Below are 23,051 nucleotides of genomic sequence, written 5' to 3' on the forward strand. Positions count from 1 at the left end.
GGTAGGAAGACGTTTAAAAAGGACATCCTGGTCTCCAACCCAGGCCTCCCTATCGTTGACACCTATACCAGTGCCTCCACCAGGCAAACTTTCACCGACATCCTCTTTGTCGTTCCCTCACCAGACCTATGGACTCTAAATATGGTCTCTGTGCTCTCTCCCTTCTTTTCCTCTCCCATTAATGGTAGCACCGGTGGGAGGCCTTCCTGTCCTCCTTCCACTCTTCTAAGGTCATCATTACATTTTTTGTTGAATGGTACCGTCTTGATCCAAGGCCCTCAGGCCAACCTTCTCCTCTTCGATAGAGGCTTCCCACGCCTTATCAATTTATGTTCTTCACCTGCTGTCTCCTCTCCCCCATCCACGGCTTCCTTGCCTCCTCCTTGGCTACCTTACCCTCCCCTCCTTCCCTTTCTGCGCCCCCATCGGGCTTCTTTTACAACTCCGCAGGGCATACTTCTGATCTGTACCCCTCCCCGGAAGTTTTTCAAGTAGGCAACCTTCTTCATATTGCCACTCTTAGCTTCGCTGTCGAACACTCCTCCGACATCTGCTGCCTTCTGGAGGAACTTGACCTCGATGTCCTCGGTCTCACCGAGACATGGTTCACTGCCAGCTCTGTCATGAGCTTTGACCGTCTGCTCCCTGACGGCTACAAGATCCTCTCTGCACCCAGGTCCAACTCTGGATCTTCCCTGAGTAGATCCCTTCCTCTGTCATTCCTACGCAGGCCTATTCCTCGTTCGAATAACTCGTCTGCAGGCTCTCTCTCTCCTAGCCATTCCCTTACTGTGGCTACCATCTATCGGCCAACTGGTCAGATCCCCTCCTTCCTCTCTGAGTGGGCGGACCTCTCCTCTACCCTCCCGGTCTCGACCAGTCAACTCCCCCTTCTCGGATACTTCAACATCCACCTTGAGGCTCCATGTCCTTACTCTGGATTCTTTCGTGACATTTGCGACTCTCTCTCACTCTCTATTCTCCCATCTGGCCCGACTCACTCTGCAGGACACACTCTGAATGTTCTGCTCTCCTCAGACCTCCCCCTTTCTATCCCTCTCACCACTCCTCTCTCCTGGAGTGATCACTATCTCAAGCCAACTCAATCGCTGCCACCCACCTTCTCGGTCATCCGACCCATGAAGCGCGTGTCAGTTGAGGCTTCTGCTGCCATTTTCTCACCCCCCGCCCCCTTTGGCTAACTCACACCCTGACACAGCCCTTTCCATGCTCCACTCTGCTATATCTGACACTCTCAATGTTCTTGCCCCTGTCATGAGAATTCGCCTGAAGCCCACAGTCAAGTGCAACTCTTGATATGACTCAGACCTCGTCACCCTTAAACACAAGTGCAGGGTGGCTGAGAGGAAATGGCGTGCTTCATGTACATCCTCTGACAAACTGGGCTGCCGCCTACTCCAAAGGCAATACCGGCTCTCTGTCCTCACCAAGAAGAGAGCTCACATCCAAGCCCGCGTCTCTGCAGCATCTAACAACTCGGCTGAACTCTTTAAAATCTGCAAGGAACTGGGCAATCCTGCGTCAGTCTCTACCTCTGCTCTCCCTTCCCAGTCCCGCTGCACTGCACTGGCTTCTCATTTCATCTCTAAAACTCAGGACATCTTGTCCTCTCTCTCCTCCTCTGGCCCCTCTTCGGCCACCTCTCCCCCGCCCCCCTCCTTCTCTGCCTTTCCCCTGTTCTCCCCAGATGCAGTCTATAGACAAGTCTAATTTATGAAAGTCTTGTCTACAGGTCCACCCCTGTTCCTGAAAAACCATCAAGGACCACATTGACTCCCTGGCCCCTGCCCTGGCTGACTTCTGCAACCACTCCTTCGCCATGGGAGTCTTTGCTTCCGCCCTGAAGCACGCCCTTGGGCAACCTCTTCTTAAGAAACCCTCTGCCCACCGATCCTGCCCGGCTAACTATTGCCCAATCTGCATCACTCCTTTCCTGGGCAAACTCTTGGAAATGCTGGCCATCTCCCAGCTCAATATTCACACTGAATCTGTTGGTTGTCTCCTTGATCAATCGTCAGTATGGCTTGAGAGCCGCCAGAAGCACGGAAACTGCTCTCCAGAACATCCGTGAACACCTGCTCTCCAACCTTGATTCGAACACCCCCTGTGTCCTCATCTTAGTTGATCTCTCTCTTCTGCCTTTGACACGGTTAACCATGCCATCCTGCTCAACCATCTCTGTGATAACCTGGCGATCACAGACCAGGCCCTGCCGTGGCCGAGTTCTTTCCTCTCTGATCGATCCTCCCAGGTTCAACTTGAATCCTTCCTCTCCTCTATCTTTAGCTCACCTGTGGTGTTCCCCAGGGGTCTAACCTCACTCCCTGGCTGTTCAACCAATACCTGGCACTTCTTGCCAACCGCATTGCCGCGCTCTGAGTCTGCCCCAACTTCCAGTGCAATGCAGATGACACTCGGCTCATTTTCAGGCTACCCTCAGTTACCTCTTCTCCCTCTCCGACTGTCTGTCTGCCATCCAGGAGTGGTGTGCCACCAATGATCTCTGCCTTAATGCCAGTAAGACAGAGATTCTCATTGGCACACCCGCTCCCTCCTTTCCTGTCACTCTCTGGCCGGCCTCTCTTGGCCCTCTTCCTGCTCCCACCTGTGAGGTTAAAAACCTCAGGGTCATCTTCGACTCCACACGTCCCTTCTCTCCTCACATCTCTGATATCTCTAAGAAGTCACACTACCAGCTGCACCTCCTCAGAGGTATTCTTCCTTTCCTCCCCTTCCCCCAGAAGCTCACTGTCTCCAGAGCTCTGGTTCTCTCTAAGCTGGACTATTGCAACAGCCTCTTTCTAAATCTGCCTGCTCCTACTCTCCGCCCTCTGCAACTCATCCAGAACAGGACTGCGAGACTTGCCCTTGGCCTCAAGCCCAGGGATCGTATCTCTCCAGACTGAAATCTCTACACCAGCTCCCAGGGCTGCGAGGATTAAGTACAAAACCCTCTGCATTGTCCACAAGGCCTTCTGGGGCCTGGGGCCTCAATACATTCAACTCTCTCTTCCTAAGAATCTTCCTTCTCAAGCTCTTCGCTCTTCCACCTCCAACTCCCTCTGGGTCAGTCGCTTCTCCAAGCAACGAGTTGGTGGTAGATCTCTTTCTTCGGCTGGGGCCTCCCTCTGGAACAGCCTCTCTGCCACCCTGAAACTTGAGGAGAATCCTCTCTGGTTCCGGAAGCTCCTCAAAACCTTTCGCTTTGCTTCTGCTTTTTCTCCTCTCCTGACTTCCTGGCTGAAACTGATAATGCACTGGTTACCTGGCCACCCTCTGATCTCGGGCCCAGGACCCTGCCCCCGCCAGTAGCACACCTGCACTGCCTTCCTGGCAACCCCGACACTTGGGGACTGTTTTCTGTTTCCCTAGAGCCCCACTACCAGCACTTGAAACCTGATGTCCGCACTTACCCTTGCACTTGCCACTTTCTGGCTGTACTTTACTTTTTGTTATTTTTTTATTTATTCTTTTTTTATCCCATGTACTGCACTGTCCCCACCCCCTTCCCTCCTGCACCTTCCCCTTTTCCCCCTTCCCTTGCACTTGCGTGATCTGACGGACACCTGACCTAGTAGGATCATTGTCTGTCTTCCCTCTGTTCTCCTCCCTTGCCTCGTCGCGCCTTGAAACACTTGTGTATAGGCACGTTATAAATGCCATATCATATGATGTATTGTGTTTATACTATTTAATTAATAACACATGTCTTCCATTTCTAGACTATTGTGTCATCCTACTCTGCAAAACGTAAGAAGCACAGGCACTGAAAGGTAAATAACTGCTGTAGTTTGTTTCTCTGCACAGGTTGTTCTTTGCTTTTGAGATCGCCTGTCTTCCACCCTCTGTTCCTGGACCCTTCATGCCCCTCTTCTCTCCTGTCCTATCTCCATTCCTCCTGCCTCTTCCTGGAAGTGGTGTCCTGATCCAGGTTTAGGGTCTGTTGTGGTGTGAGCGGACCTCGCTCACCCACAAGTGGGGCTTCCACCGCAGAACACACGCCTACTTCAATAAAGGCAACACACGCAGCATGATATGGAGAACCTTCTTTATTGTTTCTCTCCGTAGCTGTGACTTAACTTCCCTTCCTTTACCCTCCCCAGCCCAACGTCACTTCCCCAACAATCGGGCCCCAACTTGGGGCCGCCCCCACAATGATGCGGGAGCGCATGCAGGCTTGGTACGTCACAACGTGACTCCTCCCCCCTTTTTTACATGCAGCGTCACTGCTGCCTTCACCCCATTTCTTCAATTAGTCTCTGGGGTTTTATGCAGCAACGTTGAGGCCTTATGGGGAGAGGGAGTTCCTGGACACATGCCCCGTCGCCTCTATTTGTCTCTTCTTCTTCTGACTGCTCGTCATCACCTTGATAAGGATCATCGAAAAACAGGCCATCTGTCATGGTGGCCATTGCTCCCACCTCTGTGTCGGGGTGCCTGCCAGTTTTTTGAATTGGGGTGAGTTACTTATTTTGGAGAATTTTTTTAAAATGTTCCACTAGTCCGGGCTGATCTCGGTGGTTCTTGAATATGGCTGACTTTTAGACATACTTTAGTTCTTGTGTTTCTTGAACATTAAAGTGAATGCTCTAATATGTACTGATATTCATTAAATTACAACATTCTCCAGGCATATACCAGATATGTTTTCATTTTTTTTTTTTTTAAGAGTGCTCAGTTTGAAATATCATTTAGAGTTCAGCGTGGACTAATGCAACATTTTAACAAATTCATCTTCTGCGACTGGCTGGGTAAGCCTTTCAGTTCCACACCTACTGCAGCTGTTTTTTACAGGGGATATTGAGTCATCAGTCTAATTTACACATGTGGTAATTTGTAATCTCAGCGCACACACTGTCTAGTTATCCCGCACTCTTGTTTTCCTTGTTATGGAGTGCTGGTGTTCTCCACTGGCAGTTATCATGGTGCCTTTTCGGCTGGTTACTACCAGCCGTTCAGGCACGAATGTTGGTCCTCTTTTCTCGACATCAGCTGGCATACCACCACTTTGTCTCAGGTTACATTTTTGCAGTCTTTCGATCCCTGCCGCGCGTCAGCGCTTTCATTCATTCATTCATTCTTTCTGTTCCTGCCTGATCTCGAGCCTTGACCAGTTGTTCTTGGGGTGTGGTCTGAGTGGGAACGGGGGCTTCAGGCAGTCTCGTTCTGATGACTCGACGAAACATGAGGTCCAATGGGCTGTCCCTGTTGGTGCTGTGCGGCGTGTGCCGGTATTCCCATAGAAGTTGGTATAGCGCCTGCTCAAACAGTTTATTGATGAGGTTGGCTGTCTGCAGGGGTTTCTTGATGTTAGCTATAAAAAGTTTCACTATGCCATTGGCTTGGGGCTATTGCAGAGTTATCTTTTGGAACTCCATGTACCGTGTGAAGTTCTCGAATGGTGGACCGTTATCAGACTTTATGATCTTTGGTATACCATAGGTCAACAACATGCAGTCTTGGGCGTGGGTGACGCGTGTCACGACTGTAGACTCAATCAGCTGTACATCCGGGAAGCGAGAATGTTAATCAATTATCACCAATGCATAGGTACCATTGCGCAGGGGTCCAAAGAAGTCTACGGCCACTTCTTCCCAGACACCTTCTGGGAGCAGGGACATCTGCAGTGGGTTGGGGAGCGCCGGTTGCGCCACCAGCATGCAGATGTCGCACCTGCCCACAACCTCGTCTACTAGGGAATCCAGCTTAGAGAACCACATCTTTTGATGCAAGGCCCCTTTTGTGGACACCACCTCCCCGGTGGCCTTCGTGTGCCAGCATGACTGTCTGTTCTCACAGGGCTGAAGGGAGGACAACCTTGCAGCCCTTCATGACGATGTGATCGTCCACCACTGTCAGTTTTGTTTTTTACTTGCTCCAAGGATCTTATGTCTTCCCTCACCGAGTCTTGCTCCAGTCTGGCTTTATTATTGATATGCGCCATCCTGCCTGTTCTGATGCAGTGGGTCACGATTTTCAAACCCGGGTCATTTTCGCATGCTTTCGCATGCTTTTCCCACAGTGGCCCAGTCCACTGGCAGGGGTTGCAGGTGGTGGATAACATACTTAATGTAAGAATCGGCAATGGAGGGGCCCACATGTGGGGAGACTGTGGGGTGCCTGGACAGGTAGTTGGCGGGGTTGTGCTCCTTGACCGGGCGACGCACTATCTCAAACGTATAGTCCTGTAGCCGCAGTCCACACCTGGTTATTCCGGGGGAATTCTCACCTTGGTGTTGTTGAATATCGTCAGGAGGGCGGGCCTAATGGTCAGTGATGACTGTGAATGCCTTCTCAAAATGGAAGAGGTGAATGTTCTTGCAGGCCCACACCACTGCCAGGCTCACTTTTTCGGCCTGAGAGTTTGGGCCTCATTACACGGTAGGCGGTAAACCAAGGTGCTAATAGCACCTTGGTCCATGCCGGTGAATTACCGGTACCGCCATGGAAGAAAGGGGAAAAACCGCCCTATTCCAAGGTTGGGAAGGCGGTAATTCCCCCTTCCTCCATTGCCCTTCCCCATTCCCATTTTTGCCCCATAGGGCATAATGGAAATGGGGAAGGTGCTAATAAAGGACCGCAAATTGCGGTACCGTAATTAGCACCCTGGTCCCTTTGCGGGTTCGTTTTTTAACGCCTGCTAAAAGCAGCGTTAAAGTACCAACCCGCAAAGGGACTTCGTAGTAAGGCGGTAAGGGTTAACGGTCACCAGTACCATTACCGGTGACCGTTAACCCTTACCGCCTACTGTGTAATGAGGCCCTATGTCTCTTCAGTGATCATGAGGCTTCTGCTTGCATAGGCCACTATGAACCGGGCGTTCGGGTCTGAAGGGTCCCTCTGCGTCAGAAGGGCACAATTACTTCAGTCTTCCGGTCTTCGTCGGGATAAGCCATGTCCTCTGCCTTGGAAATGTTGTTCCTTATGCTCTGAAGAGCACAGTGGCAGTCTGATGACCTTTCGAATGGCTGGTCCTTCCGGGTTAGTACGCAGAGGGGATTGCTGATGGTGGCGTAGTCTTGCAAGTACCTCGAGCAGTAACTCGCTAAACAAAGAAAGGACCGCAACTCAGAGACATTCTGGGGTGGCTGGGCCGTGTTCAGTGCTGCTACTTAGTCCTGGTTTGGCCTCATGTCCTTCTCCAAAGAATCTAAGCAAGCCCTTTCTGAACTTTCATTTTGCTCTGTTAAGTGTTAGTCCCACTGCCTCCAGTGCTGAGCAGACTTTGTGCAGGGCCGCATTGTGTTCTTCTTTAGACTTGCCAAAGACCAGCACGTCATGCAAATAATTCAGACAGTTTGGAACATGGCGAATTACCTTGTGGATTTCCTCCTGAAAGATCTCTGCAGCAGACGAGGTGCCAAAACTGAGCCATTTGTATTGGAATAGGCCCATGTGAGTGACAAAGGTGGTGATATATCGTGAGTCTGGCGTGATTTCAATCTGGTGGTAACCTTTTGTGATGTCCAACTTTGGAGAAGAACCTGGCACCATGCAGTAGGTGTATCATGTCCGTTATTCAGGGTGCCTGGTGCTGTACTCTATTGCTTCATTAGCCCTCCTCATGTCCACACATAGTCTGATGGAGCCGTCCAGGGACTTCTTCGGAACGTGTACTATGGGGGATACCCATCGGGTGGGCCCTGTTGCCAGCTTGATGGCCTGTTGCTTTAGAAGTTTATTAATCTCCTCCTCTACCTGTCTTTGGATATTAATGGGTATGCTCTTGTAACACTTCATAATTAAAAAGAATAACACCAATTCATTATGAAACAACACTTCTGGACAAATTATGAGTCCAATTTGAGGGCTTTAAAAACATTAACAGAAGCTACTTGGATATAAGCATTTTGCCGGCACATAATATATAAGGCCATCATAGCTGCATTTCCAAAGAGCCCAAGTAGGAACCATGGTCTCCAAAATAAATGCGTTGCAACTCTGCTAATGCAGGACAAACTGAAATAAGATGCTCAAGTGATTCAGGCAAGGATCTATTCACACAAAAATGAAAAAAAAATAATTTGTGTATCTATGATGTTGTGTCCTTCTTGAATGACGTGTGGGCCAAAGGTTGAAACGCAGCCTTAGGATGGCACTTCGCATTGCAGATGAAGGGGATTTTACCAAGTACGATTCCATAATTTTCATGTGTTTAGGGTAGAAAAGTAGATTACAATGGGTCTTATATTTTAGACATCTGGTCTGGGTCGCAATCCAGGTGTGGCTGTATAACATATGTTTAGCTTTGTCTGGATTTGTGACCAAGATATCTATGGTGATATCAGCTCTGGCTAGAGCAAAGTGAACTTCCCTCATCCATTTTTGTACAAAGGCATGAGTAGTCGAAAACAAGTATGACGACAAAATTTGTAGGATGTTAGGACAATCAGTCGAAATCAAACATTTATGGAAAAGAGCACAAAGGCGCCACAGATAGACAGCATGGAGTGAAACTAAACCAAGTTCATAGCGAAGCCATCAGCCCGGGATACATTGTGGCAAAGAGAAGATGCTTCGCCAAAATTTGGCTTCCAATTTCTCAAGAGCGAGTTGAGTCCTGATCGGCTGCGTTTCAAGGCCATAAAGAATGCATGGAAAAGCTTTCTGATTCCAGTAAGATAAAACTGGGTTCAGTGTGAATTTGCCATATCGGTGTAAAATTATCTTGGTTTGTGAGATGGCAGTCTCCTACTCCCATAACTGAAATATGCATCAATGACAAGACCTGGTGCACCAATATTCAGTCAGCATTGTTCAATAAAATATCCTTTCTACAAGATGAAATTAAAAACAAAAAATAAAACCTCCGACTCTCGCTTCGTCCGCACGCAACTCTGCCAGACCTGATCAAGTCAGCTATTCGACTCAAATTTTCACCTGTCTCTACCCGGGAGGTGGAGAACATCATAACCTCCCTCAAACCATCCACTTGTCAGGGTAACACCTGCCCGGCTTCCATTATCAAAGAGGCGGCTAGGGACCTAGCCCCCTTCATCACAACCTTAATCAGACCAGAACCGTTCATTCCGGGCCGCCCTATTATGAGGTCTGCAGCGGGTCCTGCTCTGGAACGCCTGGTTAGACCAGGCGTCCTTAGCGGGACCCGCTAGCAGGCCAGGATGCTAACAGGCCCGTCATTAACGGGCCCATTGTTAGCATCCTCCCCATTCCCATTGAGCCCTATGGGGGCTCAAATGGGAATGGGGATGTACTGGGTCCGGGTACCGCGAAAGGGATTTACCGGGCCCTCCAAGGTCGGAATGGCACGGTAAGTCCCCTTTTGCGGGACCTGGTACCTGGTATGGGGGTAGCCATGCCGCTGAAAGCGGCATGGCTACCTCCATACTCGTAATGATGCCCGCTGTTTCATGGGACTTTAGACTCTGCCCCCTCTCATCAGCATCCCTCTTCCGGGTTTACTCTTGCCAACTTCACATTTACTTTCAATGTTCATGGGATTCACTTTCCTTGCTTTCTCATGTGGCGGGATTCACTTCCCTTGCTTTCTTTACAGTTCTTTTGTCAAAGGCTTAGCCTGAGAACTGTATGGCCACTTTGACCTATCTTGGCAGCTCTCCTAGGGCCTTCTGGAATCTGTAGTTCCACTCCGACAGGGATTGATCAGAGTCTCTCAGAGCAGCACCCACGTGGGTAGGTCCCCTTCTGCAGCTGCTCTCCCCTCTACAATCTTATAGTTCTTTAAACTTTTCTCATTTTGCCACTTTGAGACTTTCATTCACCACAGCCTGGTTCTTATTGGCTCCCGCCTCGGCTCATAGGCTGTGATGAACCGCTTGGCTTTCTTATTAACCGGAGTCGAGGCTGGTCCCACAGAAGCAGGAGTCTCCCTTGCTCCGGCGTATCAGTGTCGATACGCTCCGTGTACCTTTGCCTTCTGCTGCAGCTCACTTGGGATATTGTCCTCGGTCTTACGATTCCTTCAGCGGAGGGTTCCCAGGGTTCTGTCGAGAAGGGCAAGGTCGTGTCTTGCTTCGTGGGCCTCTCAACATTTGCTGCTTTTCTCCTCCTCTTCAACTGCCGGGTCTGGCTAGCTGTCTCGTAGTGCGGTCTAATGAAAATTAGACCATCCAGACCAGAGATAACAAATGATTACTCTTTCAATTTGTAATCATTAGCTATTTATTTTGCAACAATCCATATATCAAATTACACAATGACAAATATATTCATATAAAATGGCTCTTTGAACTTAGAACAAACACATCCCTCCAAACAAACTTCATTCACAACTTCTTCATGCATTCATCACATTCACAAACGATAGAAAAATGATATTTTGTTCATATCACAATAACAATAGCAGTTAGGGCAGTTCTTAGTTCAACACTTGATTGATTTACAATGTGTCCATCTGTCAACATTCAGAGGATAGAAAAACTGTTTGTCGACATGTTTCGGTTGAGTTCTTAACGTGGGCAATGAATTCCCTTTGTGTATTATATTCAACCTTCTTCAGGACAGGAGACGATTGCCAAATCTATTCAGGACATTCCATTCCACCGAAATATTTAACCCATGGCGGACCGTATCTAAAGAATAGATCCATTTCTGTTCCAGGCGATGTAGAGCACTAGCCATATCCCCGCCTCTTGACTTGGTGCAAATGGTTTGTAGTACGAACCACTTGATGTCTGTATCTTTATGGTGAAGTCTGTCAAAGTGGTCTACCAGAGGATTGTCAGCTGTATGGTTTCTAATAAACGAGCGGAGTTCCCCAATACGTATTTTAAACTCTCTTGTGGTTTTTCCAACGTATAGTAAGTGACACGGACATGAGATGACATAGATTGCATTTTTTGTATGGCAGTTAGTGTGATTCTTCATCGTCCATGTGTTGGTCCCATATTGAAAAGTATGTTTGGTCTTGGTAAAGGGACATACAATTTGTAATGTCCAATAATGGGTGGAAGTCCCCATTGGTTCAAAATCGAGTTCTCTTTGGGTTTTTCATAGTAGGTGTGCACCAACTTTTGTCGCAAATTGCAATTTCGTTTGAATGCAAACATGGGTTTCTTTGATAATGTACCCGGGTTCTTGATTAAATCCCAATTCTTATTGATGATTTTCTTGATAGCATTGCTGATAGGATTATACGTTGTAGGATGTCGTCGATGTTTCTTGATTCAAAATTGGCCATGTATAAATTGGCTACGTGTGGGGCAAAGGTGGCACCCATGCTTACCCCTTTTTGTTGTTTAAAAAGCTGTTTTTTGAAGAGAAAGAAGTTCTCTGTCATTGCTAGTCTCGAACACTCTAGTATAAACCCTGTTGGTGGTTTATGTGGTTTACTACGTGTGTCAAGTACTTCGGCTAGTACTTCTAGACATGCCATTTGAGGAATCGACGTGTATAATGCTTCCACGTCCATGGTGACCAGCAACCCTATTAGTGAGCTGTTATTCAATAAATGGGTTTTTATTAAACAGAGATGACATCTTTTTTGTATTTTCCTTATTTTATAGACCCAAGGCCTCTTTGCCTTATACACCCCCACTTTTCTATGTGACCACGCAGATTTGGCGATCGTCTCTTGTCCTGAAGAAGGTTGAATATAATACACAAAGGGAATTCATTGCCCACGTTAAGAACTCAACCGAAACATGTCGACAAACAGTTTTTCAATCCTCTGAATGTTGACAGATGGACACATTGTAAATCGATCAAGTGTTGAACTAAGAAATGCCCTAACTGCTATTGTTATTGTGATATGAACAAAATATCATTTTTCTATCGTTTGTGAATGTGATGAATGCATGAAGAAGTTGTGAATGAAGTTTGTTTGGAGGGATGTGTTTGTTCTAAGTTCAAAGAGCCATTTTATATGAATACATTTGTCATTGTGTAATTTGATATATGGATTGTTGCAATATAAATAGCTAATGATTACAAATTGAAAGAGTAATCAGTTGTTATCTCTGGTCTGGATTGTCTAATTTTCATTAGCTTTATTGTTTTGCCTGATAGACCACAGACTTAAAAGCAGGCGCCCCTTATATTTTGTCTACTCGTAGTGCGGTCTGCCTTGCTCGTACTGTGCTCTCTTGCTCCACCTTTTATCCCTGTAGGGAAAGGAAAGGGCCGTCGGATGTGTGTGATTCAGATTAATTTTCTGACTTTGCCTGACCCTTGTGTCGGGGCATATCAGATAAATGGCTTTGGGGTTAGTCCATTTTTTTTCTATGGTGTGAATAAGTGTTTAGTTCGGGAAAGGGAAGGGTTGGAGCGTCAGAGTATCCTCCTCGTATTAGGAGAGTTGATGACCTTAGAGGGGGGAGGTTGATAGAAATGACCGGAATTGTTATTGTGAAAGAAACTGGGCGGATTGTAGGAACAGTAGTTTTTAGTCCAAGTAGACTGGGTGTTGGCGACAGAATGACCAGAGGCATGCGGAGGAGAATGATTGGGAGTATTCAGATAGGGGACCGGGAGGCAGGGATTCTGAGAGAGATGGTTTCTTAATGCAACAGGGTGTGGCATCCTAGGGGATTGGTTATATACGAAGGTGATGATGGATTTGGGTAGGAGAAATTCTATGGGTGAAAGGGGGTAGATGTGGTACAGCCCACAAATGTATCAGGGATCTCACCCTCCTCTCCTTCTTCCCCGGTATGATACCGCGTCTCCCTTTGGGCAGTATAACCCTGGGCTCCCCTACCCAGGTGATATTTCCCTGCACATCTGCCTTCAGGGTTTCGATAAGAGAGGGCCAGTTCTTCACTGGCCACCTGAATAAGGGATTCCCAGGATCTAATTGGGAGAATACCCTCAGGTTTCTCACAAGACCAAGAAGGGGACTACGGTAAGCAGAAGGCTAGGCATCAGGTTAAGGAGCACGCAGGCAGTGAAAAGGAAGTTTTGCAGTTTCACCAGTGCATGTGATTGAGACTGACCCGTTTCCAGACCGTGTATACAAGTGGAGACATGCTGTAGGAAGAAACCGTGTGCAGGGAGTTGATGAATCAAACCTGATTCTCACAGAGAATCTGTTCTAAAATGCCTCTCATGTGGCCAGGGCACGGCAGCCCCATCCTGATCCAGTCCCTGGGGGTGGCGCTGTGGAGGCGAATCGCATGGGGGGGGAAATCCTACCAGGGGGAGTGGGAGAACAACTTCCCGGATGACCCTAAGGTATTAATGGGCTATTGCACAACTACAATGGTGAACAAGACTAAGTTTCCTGTTAACAGACTTCAAGACCCATAATCCTAGTGTTACTATGACAAGAAGGAGTTGGGCAGAGGCACAAAGATGCCTTTTAGGAGTAAACAAGTTACGCCTGAAGAGACTTGAGGAGGATAAAAGGCCTCCTCAGTTAAAGGCTAGAAGAGAAGCAGGAGAATCAGGAGAGTCATGTGATGCAGCGGCAGGTGTAGCAGATCAGCAGCAGGAGTGGTAGTGGAGGCAGCTGTGGCAGACCCTTAGCGGAAGCGGAGTGCGCCAAGACCGAGAGCCCTGTGGGGCTGGGGTCTGTTCCTGTGGGGCTGGGGTCTGTTCCTGTGGGGCTGGGATCTGGCCCTGTGGGGCCTGGGTCTGGCCCTGTGAGGCCTTGTGAGTGGCAACGGGGCTCTTGCTTCTTTCTACAAAGATTGTGCAGCAGGAAGTGCTGCCGAACTGGGCCGTTCCCAAAAGGACTTACCTCCGGGTGTTGTGCAGACACCAGAGTGTCTGAGAGGCAGCCTGAAACCCCTTCGTAGCACTGGAAGCAGCAGGGATCAGAACCCTACCGAAGCGTGCAGCTCGAGGATTTGCATGTCCAGCGGAGTTGAGCTGAAGGACCAGTGAGTTTCAATAAAGAGGCAAACCCTGTGCCGTGAACACGAATAGTCAAGGAAACTATTCTATCTGCAGCTAAACATTTGTTAAAGCAATATGTACCTGAGAATCGCATATGCGTGTTGAAATAAAGTAGTGGGCCATTGTTTAATCAATTAAGGTGGCCCTCATAAGCAGAATCACTCGCGAGTAATCTTCCCCATTCACAATCGAATGAATCATTGTATCTAAGACTGTCTGAGCTGAAAGTCACTGACAGAAGGGAAATAACTATACAAGCCAAGAGGGTACTGTGGCCTTTATCCAGAAGTGCTGGGGACGTGTTGGCAAGGTCAATGGGTTATACAGAAGCAGAGGATGAACCTTTATTGGCTAAGCCAAGAGGATATTAGAAGTCTTATGGAGTGAAGCAGAAAAGCGTTTTTGAAAGACAAGCTGCTTGAATTGTTGGTTGTAGTGTTAGATCAGTCCTGGCAGGGAAGTGGACCAGGGCAAGGGAACTTTAGAGTAGGTCAGGCATGGGAGTAAACCAGACAGATATCGTAATTGAAGCCAAGTCACATTGGAACCTTTGTTGTTGAATTCCTCACACTAAACACAAGCTGCTGCTGTGGAAATTGTTGAATTGAGAATCAACTATTGCTAAGGAGTTTGCTGAACTGTGAAAATACATTCCTGTTACTGTGAACTTGAGAAATCAAGGAAAGATCATCCTGACTGACCTTTGTGTTACATCGTTGAAAGAATTAATGAAAAAACGTTGTCTCGCTGGTAGCAAGAAGTTGTTTTGTGGAACCACTAAAGGGGAAAGACCACCCTGACAAACCTTTGTGTTGTTGCCATATTGGAAGAACTGATTGAAACCTTACCCTTGCTGGCTGCAGGGAGTTATTTGTGGAACAATGTAAAGACTTTATCTTCATTTCAATTGAATCCCTAGATCCAGACTTGGGGACGACAAACTGTTGGAGAAAATCAGTGTTAAGATTTTATGTTAAATGCCATGTATTGCTTGTTGTGTTTGGGGATAGAATCCTTTTTGTTAGATCATTTCTGTTAGTTTATGTTAGGTAGGGAATTGTTGTTAGGGTAGGGATACTGGGGAATGTATCCATCCTTTTCAAATGGCTTGTTCCAAAACGAAAACCCTGCAGTTGGCCGCCTCGCATTCTTGACCCATCACAGATTCCCCTGCCTGTTTGTGCACCCACCTCGGTCGGGCAGTGAATTAACAAGCTGAGGGCTCCGGCCATGGTGTGATGGAAACACCTGATAATTGTCAACGCCTCCCCACCTAGTCCGCAGTGGTGGTAACTGGTGAGAAGCACAGATGAAAATCTGCAGGCCCGTTTTGCAGTCTTCCATGACCGTTTGCCTCTGGGCTCGTCTGTGGGTTCAGGTGCCACAGATAAGTGCAGTTACAAGTATTGTGTGTTTTCCCATGTACAGTAATATGTGGGAGATAAGAAGAGCGAGAAAATGACCTTGTGTTTTTGTTGTATTTTCCATTCTTTTCTTAGATTAAACTTTGCGGATCATGGTTTCGCCAAGTTATGAGGGATATGCTGCATCATTACGAGTTAGGTGGTAATTCAGTGGTAAATCTGCTGAATGGCCACCAACATCGTTTACTGTTACTGCCACTTGGTCGTGCGGGGTTACCACAGGAGTACAAGTGGTGGTAGGGCGGTGTAATTCACCATGTTTTTAGCCCATATGGCTCCATAGAGATTCCGATGGAATTACTTCAAGCTGTATTTCCGCCACAATAATTCAGGCAATTTTTGGAGGAACGTCTACCTCTAGCCTGATGCTGGAGGTAATCCTTCACTTTTCCTTCAAACTCTGAATTCAGTGATGTGGTAAAAAATGTTGGTAACTCTTACTGCCAAAAAAGGTGGTGGTACAGTATTAACGACTACATCGCCAAACTCGTAATGAGGCTCCATGATGTGTTACATATGGTATGTTGTGGGTGATGGTGTTGTTTATCTGTATACCAACCTACACCAGCGCATAAGCAACATCATGTATGCAGGAGTCCTGAGAGTATAAGATTTGATTCGTTTCACAGGTGGCATTCAAAGTATCATTACAAGAGTATGAGCTATGCATTCAGAGTATCAGGTGACAGGCTTGTAGAGATGGTCTAGGGATAGCGAGTTAGGTTTGTGTGAATGTGGTGCTTTCCCTGCAGTCTCCCATACCTATCCAATGTACTTTCCCACAACCTCTTTCCTGTTCCCCTATTTCCTTGTGGCTATCCACAACTTCTTTCTAACCCTCTTTCCCACCATTGGTTGAATAGATGTGGCCTGTGAATCTATGGCCACTCTGACCAACCAAGGGGGGAGGGTCATGCACATGCAACTTCTGCGGTTAAGGCGAGAGCGTGAATCACACCTACGACAAAAGGGGGCTGCTTATTTCAGCAATGAGGCTTTTCCTTTTATTGAGGAAGGCTCTGGGCATGTGAAATCGGGAAAGGACATGGGGCCTCATTACGACCCAGGTGGTAAGTGAATAACGATGCCGGTAAAGGATTACCGGCATCGCTTACCGCTCCGGGCGATCATGACCCGCCAATCCGCTATTAGCGCCACGTAATTAACAGTGACTCTAATAGCGACATGGGTGCGGGCACGCGACCCGTCATGTCGGCAATACCGGCATGGCATAAACAGGAGGACATCACAAGTCAGGCGGCCATGCAAATAACGGCCTACTGAAGGCCGATAAGTACCTTACCGCCGTGGAGCAAATACCGGCATCGCGGACCACCCGTAAACTGCCATGTGCAGTGATCCCAACTGCCACAGGTGCACACAATCAGCACAGGTGGAGTAAATAAAGACTGGGCCAGCACAAAAGGAGCACACCCCACCCCTTCCCACACCCAGTCACACACCAGAATGATTCCCATACTACTATCAATGCTGAGGATGGATGACATGATTGCAGTGCAACTCCTGCTACAACAACAACAACAGCAGCAACAGGCAGCACAGAGGAGACGCAGGAGGAGAATGGGGTTGAGGCAGGCCCAGCATGCCCCACCCGTGCAGCCAGTGGTACCACGCTGACAGCCCCCAATCCCTCGCATCAGAGCCAGTCCATTCAATCTAACCCCAGAGCAGATCCACACCCTGTACCGTCTGTACCGGGACACCATCACCACCATTGTGGACATGATACATGACAACATTGTCAGCCTGATTAAAATACGCACCGCCATTCCACCCTTACTGAAGGTAGTGTCTGTGCTCCACTTCCTGGCCACAGGCATCTACCAGCACACAGTGGGGCACATGCATGGCATATCACAACCATTATTCTTACGTACGCTGAACCAAGTGCTTGATGCCGTCCTGAAGCACACAGGCAACCACATTTTCTTACCACGGACAGCCCAGGAGATCTCAAACACCAAAGTTGGTTTCCATTCACTGGCCGGCATCCCTAGTTGCATTGGCGCCATCGACTGCACCCATGTGGAATTGGTGGTACCACATGCCATGGAGGTAGCGTACCGCAACCGCAAGTTATACCACTCCATCAATGTGCAAATGGTATGCGACTCAAACAAGATCATCACACATTGTTGTGCCCAATAACCCGGATCAACCCATGATTCTATCGTCATGCGGAACTCCACGATACATGGAGCGACATGCAGGGCAGAGATCATGGCTTCTCGGTGAGTTGCATGTCAGCCTCATGGAAATGCGATGTGGGTAGGTGATTGGGGGAGAGATGCATGCTTCACCTGGCTGAGATGGGGGGGAGATGCATGCTTCACCTGGCTGAGATGGGGGGGGGGAGATGCATGCTTCACCTGGCTGAGATGGGGGGGGGGGAGAGATGCATGCTTCACCTGGCTGAGATGGGGGGGGGGAGAGATGCATGCTTCACCTGGCTGAGATGGGGGGGGGGGGGGAGAGATGCATGCTTCACCTGGCTGAGATGGGGGGGAGATGCATGCTTCACCTGGCTGAGATGCGGGGGGGGATGCATGCTTCACCTGGCTGAGATGGGGGGGGGAGAGATGCATGCTTCACCTGGCTGAGATGGGGGGGAGAGATGCATGCTTCACCTGGCTGAGATGGGGGGAGAGATGCATGCTTCACCTGGCTGAGATGGGGGGGGGGGAGATGCATGCTTCACCTGGCTGAGATGGGGGGGTGAGATGCATGCTTCACCTGGCTGAGATGGGGGGAGGAGATGCATGCTTCACCTGGCTGAGATGGGGGGGGGGGGGGAGAGATGCATGCGTCACCTGGCTGAGATGCGGGGGGAGAGATGCATGCTTCACCTGGCTGAGATGGAGGGGGGGAGATGCATGCTTCACCTGGCTGAGATGGGGGGGGGGGGAGATGCATGCTTCACCTGGCTGAGATGGGGGGATGCATGCTTCACCTGGCTGAGATGGGGGGGAGAGATGCATGCTTCACCTGGCTGAGATGGGGGGAGAGATGCATGCTTCACCTGGCTGAGATGGGGGGATGCATGCTTCACCTGGCTGAGATGGGGGGGAGAGATGCATGCTTCACCTGGCTGAGATGGGGGGAGAGATGCATGCTTCACCTGACTGAGATGGGGGGGGGGGAGATGCATGCTTCTCCTGGCTGAGATGGAGGGGGGAGATGCATGCTTCACCTGGCTGAGATGGGGGGGGGGATGCATGCTTCACCTGGCTGAGATGGGGGGGGGAGATGCATGCTTCACCTGGCTGAGATGGGGGGGGGGGATGCATGCTTCACCTGGCTGAGATGGGGGGGGGGAGATGCATACTTCACCTGGCTGAGATGGGGGGGAGAGATGCATGCTTCACCTGGCTGAGATGGGGGGGGGGAGATGCATGCTTCACCTGGCTGAGATGGGGGGGGGGGAGAGATGCATGCTTCACCTGGCTGAGATGGGGGGGGGGAGAGATGCATGCTTCACCTGGCTGAGATGGGGGGGGGAGAGATGCATGCTTCACCTGGCTGAGATGGGGAGGGAGAGATGCATGCTTCACCTGGCTGAGATGGGGGGGTGCATGCTTCACCTGGCTGAGATGGGGGGGGGGAGAGATGCATGCTTCACCTGGCTGAGATGGGGGCCGGGGGGAAGATGCATACTTCACCTGGCTGAGAGTGCCTTAGAGAATGGACCATGCTCATACCTCAAAGCAGCCCAGACCTGACACCTGACCCCATAATGCAAGATGTAAGCTGCCCTACCATGTAAATGATGCAGTGTTACAACCATTCCATAGCCATCAACATATGCACTGTACTCAAGTAGACCATATCCCCCGCAACACAATGCAGCTACAAGCTATTAGTATGGCCAATACACAGCACCAAATACCATTACTGCGTACAAAGGAGTCACATGAGGGCCAAATACATTAATACACCACTACACTCAAACCGAGGTCCAACAAAAATGCATGTCACCATTTGTTGTGCATAGTGAGATCATCATGGGGCTGCCATCAACGGTGACAGGAGGAAAGCATAGAAATGACTGCACATCAGCCAGATCATGGGAACAACCGGCGTGGACTAACACAGTGCATGAGCACTCACAAGGAATAGGAACCCCCCTGCGCCCACTAGACGATGGCACGCACCCCTGTCCATAAGAGGAATACACACATAGCAGTCACATCGTGTGTCGCCATTCATCCATGGATATGTGGTTGCATTCAGGAAATAAATGCATGCTATGGTGTCATTAATACAGGTCCCATATTACATATACATTGTTGCCCACATGCAGGTGATTCAGGCTATCCCTTGAAGAGGTGGCTTCTTACCCCAGTCCATAACCCACAGAACAGGCATGAGGAGGACTACAATTGTGCGCATACACGTACCCGTGTGGTGATTGAGCAGACATTTGGCCTCTTGAAGGCACGGTTTCGCCTCCTTAGCAGATCTGGTGGGGAACTCCTGTACGGCCATGAGAAGGTGGCCAAGATCGTCATGGCATGTGTCATGCTACACAATATGTGCATCAGACGGAATGTGCCTCTGCCCCCTGATGCTGAACTGCAACCACCTGACGATGAGGATGAGGAAGGTGGAGATGGGGCTGCAGTTCAGGGAGGCAGCGATGCACAGGAGGGACGTGCCATGCGTCAGACTCTGATCAACCAATGTTTCTAGCACACATGGATGGGGAGTGTGACATGGAGGTGGCACTCAGAGCACTGGGTGTGTCAGGGACATGGACACTGTAGACTGTTCACCAATCAAGCACACGTACACAATAAGCAATGTCCGCACATGTGTTTTGATTTCCCAACAGGTGTATTTAAGAAATATAACAAAGTGCACAAGCCCTCCACCCCACACACCCTCTTCCCCCCCTTCCCCCTCAACTCCCCCACACACCCTCTCCCCCTCAACTCCCCCCCACACCCTCTCCCCCCTCCCCCCTCAACTCACCCACACGCCCTCTTCCCCCCTTCCCCTCCCCCCTTGACTTCCCCACACATGGTGTGCACTGACGTGCTCCATTCGTCCACATGGGACCAGTATGCCTGGCCGTACCTATAGCCCTCCCCCTCTTCCTGCACCAGGAGCACCCCTGTCAGATCTGTGCAGGTTCTGGCCAGACCTACGCACGGGGCTGGTCCTAGTTGACCTTGTGTTTGAAGATGTCCCAGGTTGTTCTGGCAACTGTGGCGCACGCATGGCCTGCATTGCTGCCACCCTTTCGGAAAGGACCTGCCGCACTGCAGCCAATTCGGCGCAAATGTCCTTCGAGGTGGTCTCCATTGCTGTTTTCAAGGATGCAGCACATTCCCTAATGTCATCCTTTGCCCGGCCACATTCCATGATATGCTGTGTCAACAGCCCTGTCAGCTCCTCCTGGCGCTTCTGTATAGCCCTGATCCCCTCTTGTATGGTTGGAACAGTGGTGGGTGTGTGAGCGGTTTCCAACTGGGTTTGTTCCTCATGGCTAGGTGGTGTGGGGCTGAAACTGCCGGGCCATGAATCCCCAGGAGACAGCCCGTGCATGCTGCACAGGGAATGTTGTGGAGAATGCAGGGGGCCTGTGGCGGCAGTTGCGGCATGCGGCTGAACATCTCCCTCATCGTCTGACATGGCTGCTGTGGCAGCTGTCTCCCCCACTGTGCTGCTGGCAGCCGATGCAGTGCCTTCTGCCACTGGCTCCTGGGTGCTTGTGGCTGGTGTGGGTGCTGTTGTGGGGGCTGTAGTGCACACTGGTACTGTGGCCTCTGGGGTTTTCTTGCGCTTCCGCAGTGTTGCAGGTTGGCCTCTACCCCTTGAAGTCGAGGGGCGGTGTTGTCCCTCCTTGCCCCTGGCCTTCTTTCGTGGTGTGGCATCATCCTCCCTAGTGTCCTCGTCACCACTGTCTGAATGCGTGCCTGTGGGGGACCAATAGAGCGAGAAGGTTAGTGATGGGTCTATAGGCACCAGGCATGCATTGGTGTGGCTGCATTCATCTGAAATGGCAGTTGATTGACATTGGGGTAGTGTCATATGGGTTGCTTGGCTTTTGGGTGGGTGATGCATGGAAGCGCATGGGTTGAGACACATAATGGGGTACATTATGCATGTGGACAAGATGATGCTATGCACTGCCTGTAGGCAGTCTTGTACATATGTGTCTGGTGGACCCTGCTCTACATCATTGCACTGTCAGTTCAGGTGGACATCGTGTTGGTATTAGCATTGTTTCATTTGGGACACCTACCTGCATCTGCTGATGACGGGGCTCCTCGCTCCATGTCCCCCCACTCCCTCAATTGCCTCCGTCCCTATGGTGCTGGTGCATATCTCCTCCCATGGTTGCAACTTGATGGGGCAGTCCGCACCTCCGCCTGTCGCCATCCCCAGGTTGCGGTTGGCAGAGAGGATGCTCCGCATGCGTAAACGCAGATCGTCCCAGCGCTTACGGACATCTTTGGGAGTGCGAGGTGTAGTGCCAACGGCACTTACTTTTTGGCAACTTCAGCCCAAATCTGCTTCTTGCGCTGCAGAGCTGGTCGGGACATGTCGGTGGAGAAGACCATATCTGCATGTTCCTGCAGTGTCTCCGCTAGCATGGTCAACTCCTCTCGGGAGAAGCGCTCCTTGCGCAGGCAATCTGTTTTTTTTTGTCACTGATTTCGGCATGGTAGGATCCAGCAGGTAGTGCTGGAGGTGTGGTAGAGTTCTGGGGGTCAGATGGCTCCTAGTTGTGGTGAATGGCAATGGATTGTGTTTTTAAAGATGGCCGCCGTGCTCTTTCCTGTTCCTGTGCGATGACGCTACTTCCGGTTCCGCTTATTAGCGGTGACTGCTATTAACGGTCACCGCTAATGCCGATGGCTTGGATGCCGGTAGAGCTATTTGCACTTTGTACTATGCCGGAAAGGGAGATTTTTCGCCCTTTTACGGCATGGCGGTGGGGTCATTACCGGCATAGCGCAAAGTTTGTGCCCGCGTACTCGTAATAGGCCGCTTTTAGCAGTCTATTGCCAGCACGGACACAGTATTTGCTCCATGCCGGTAATGACCGGTACTTACCGCCCAACTCGTAATGAGGCTCATGTTCTTGTGTTTTTGCTATACCCTGATATCCAGTGGTCACATTTGCACATGCACGGGTTCCATCACTACTTTCTGAAACGTGTTATGCATCAGCACTTGATGACAATCCTTACCAATGCCCTTTGGATTTGGCTGCACACAATAAAGGAGCCCACTTTTTCTACAAAACATGGACCCAGGTGGTCCCTTCATGCGAACTCTGCGATGGCTTTCTGACGCGAGTCTTATCACCTCTTCCTCACAGAGCCTTTCGTCCACCCCAAGGGGAGTGTGCTAGACCCCCTGTCCCTCAGCAGGGGCCCTGGTAGGAATAGAGGTAGAGGAAAGTATTTACCCGTCACTATGCATCAAAAGAGAGTTGGCAACAAACCTCTGCAGTAGTGGGTTAGACCCTCACCATCTACACAGGGCTGATTTACTAATGTCATGTAATTTATTGATGGTCTACTGTTCAAACACCTCCCAAACCATTCCTTATCATAACATGCACCATGTACATTAAGGCAATATACAATAATGTATATAGATACATAACCCTTAACGCGCATTCATTAATGCTTCTGACTTGATTGTAAATTACGAAAACTCAATGAATGCTCTCACACTCTCCTGTAAAGTGAAATTATTTCTATTATGAGAAATAAGTCACAAAAAGGCATTAGCACTATTATTGTAACTAGA

At 49.5% G+C, this 23,051-nt stretch overlaps 1 protein-coding gene and 1 long non-coding RNA gene across 4 annotated transcripts in view; one reads left to right on the forward strand and one right to left on the reverse strand.

The window, feature by feature from the left end:
- The window catches only part of LOC138554393 (zinc finger protein 268-like), a 291,837-nt gene that overhangs the window by 17,532 nt on the left and 251,254 nt on the right, over positions 1-23,051 (reverse strand). The window contains exon 2 of one of the 3 annotated variants that reach the window (XM_069642588.1): positions 10,670-10,682. The exons of the other annotated variants lie outside the window; for them this stretch is intronic. Within the exon in view, the coding sequence (XP_069498689.1) occupies positions 10,670-10,682 (13 nt within the window). The remainder of the gene's footprint in view (positions 1-10,669; positions 10,683-23,051) is intronic. 3 annotated transcript variants of the gene reach the window in all.
- Positions 1-23,051, forward strand: part of LOC138554398 (uncharacterized) — a 58,404-nt gene that overhangs the window by 995 nt on the left and 34,358 nt on the right. The window contains exon 2 of the long non-coding RNA XR_011297401.1: positions 3,744-3,794. This is a non-coding gene — a long non-coding RNA (uncharacterized lncRNA). The remainder of the gene's footprint in view (positions 1-3,743; positions 3,795-23,051) is intronic.

This window comes from Ambystoma mexicanum, unplaced genomic scaffold, assembly GCF_040938575.1.
Source record: "Ambystoma mexicanum isolate Mex_15411 unplaced genomic scaffold, UKY_AmexF1_1 Mex_scaf16, whole genome shotgun sequence".
NCBI classification, from domain to species: Eukaryota; Metazoa; Chordata; class Amphibia; order Caudata; family Ambystomatidae; genus Ambystoma; species Ambystoma mexicanum.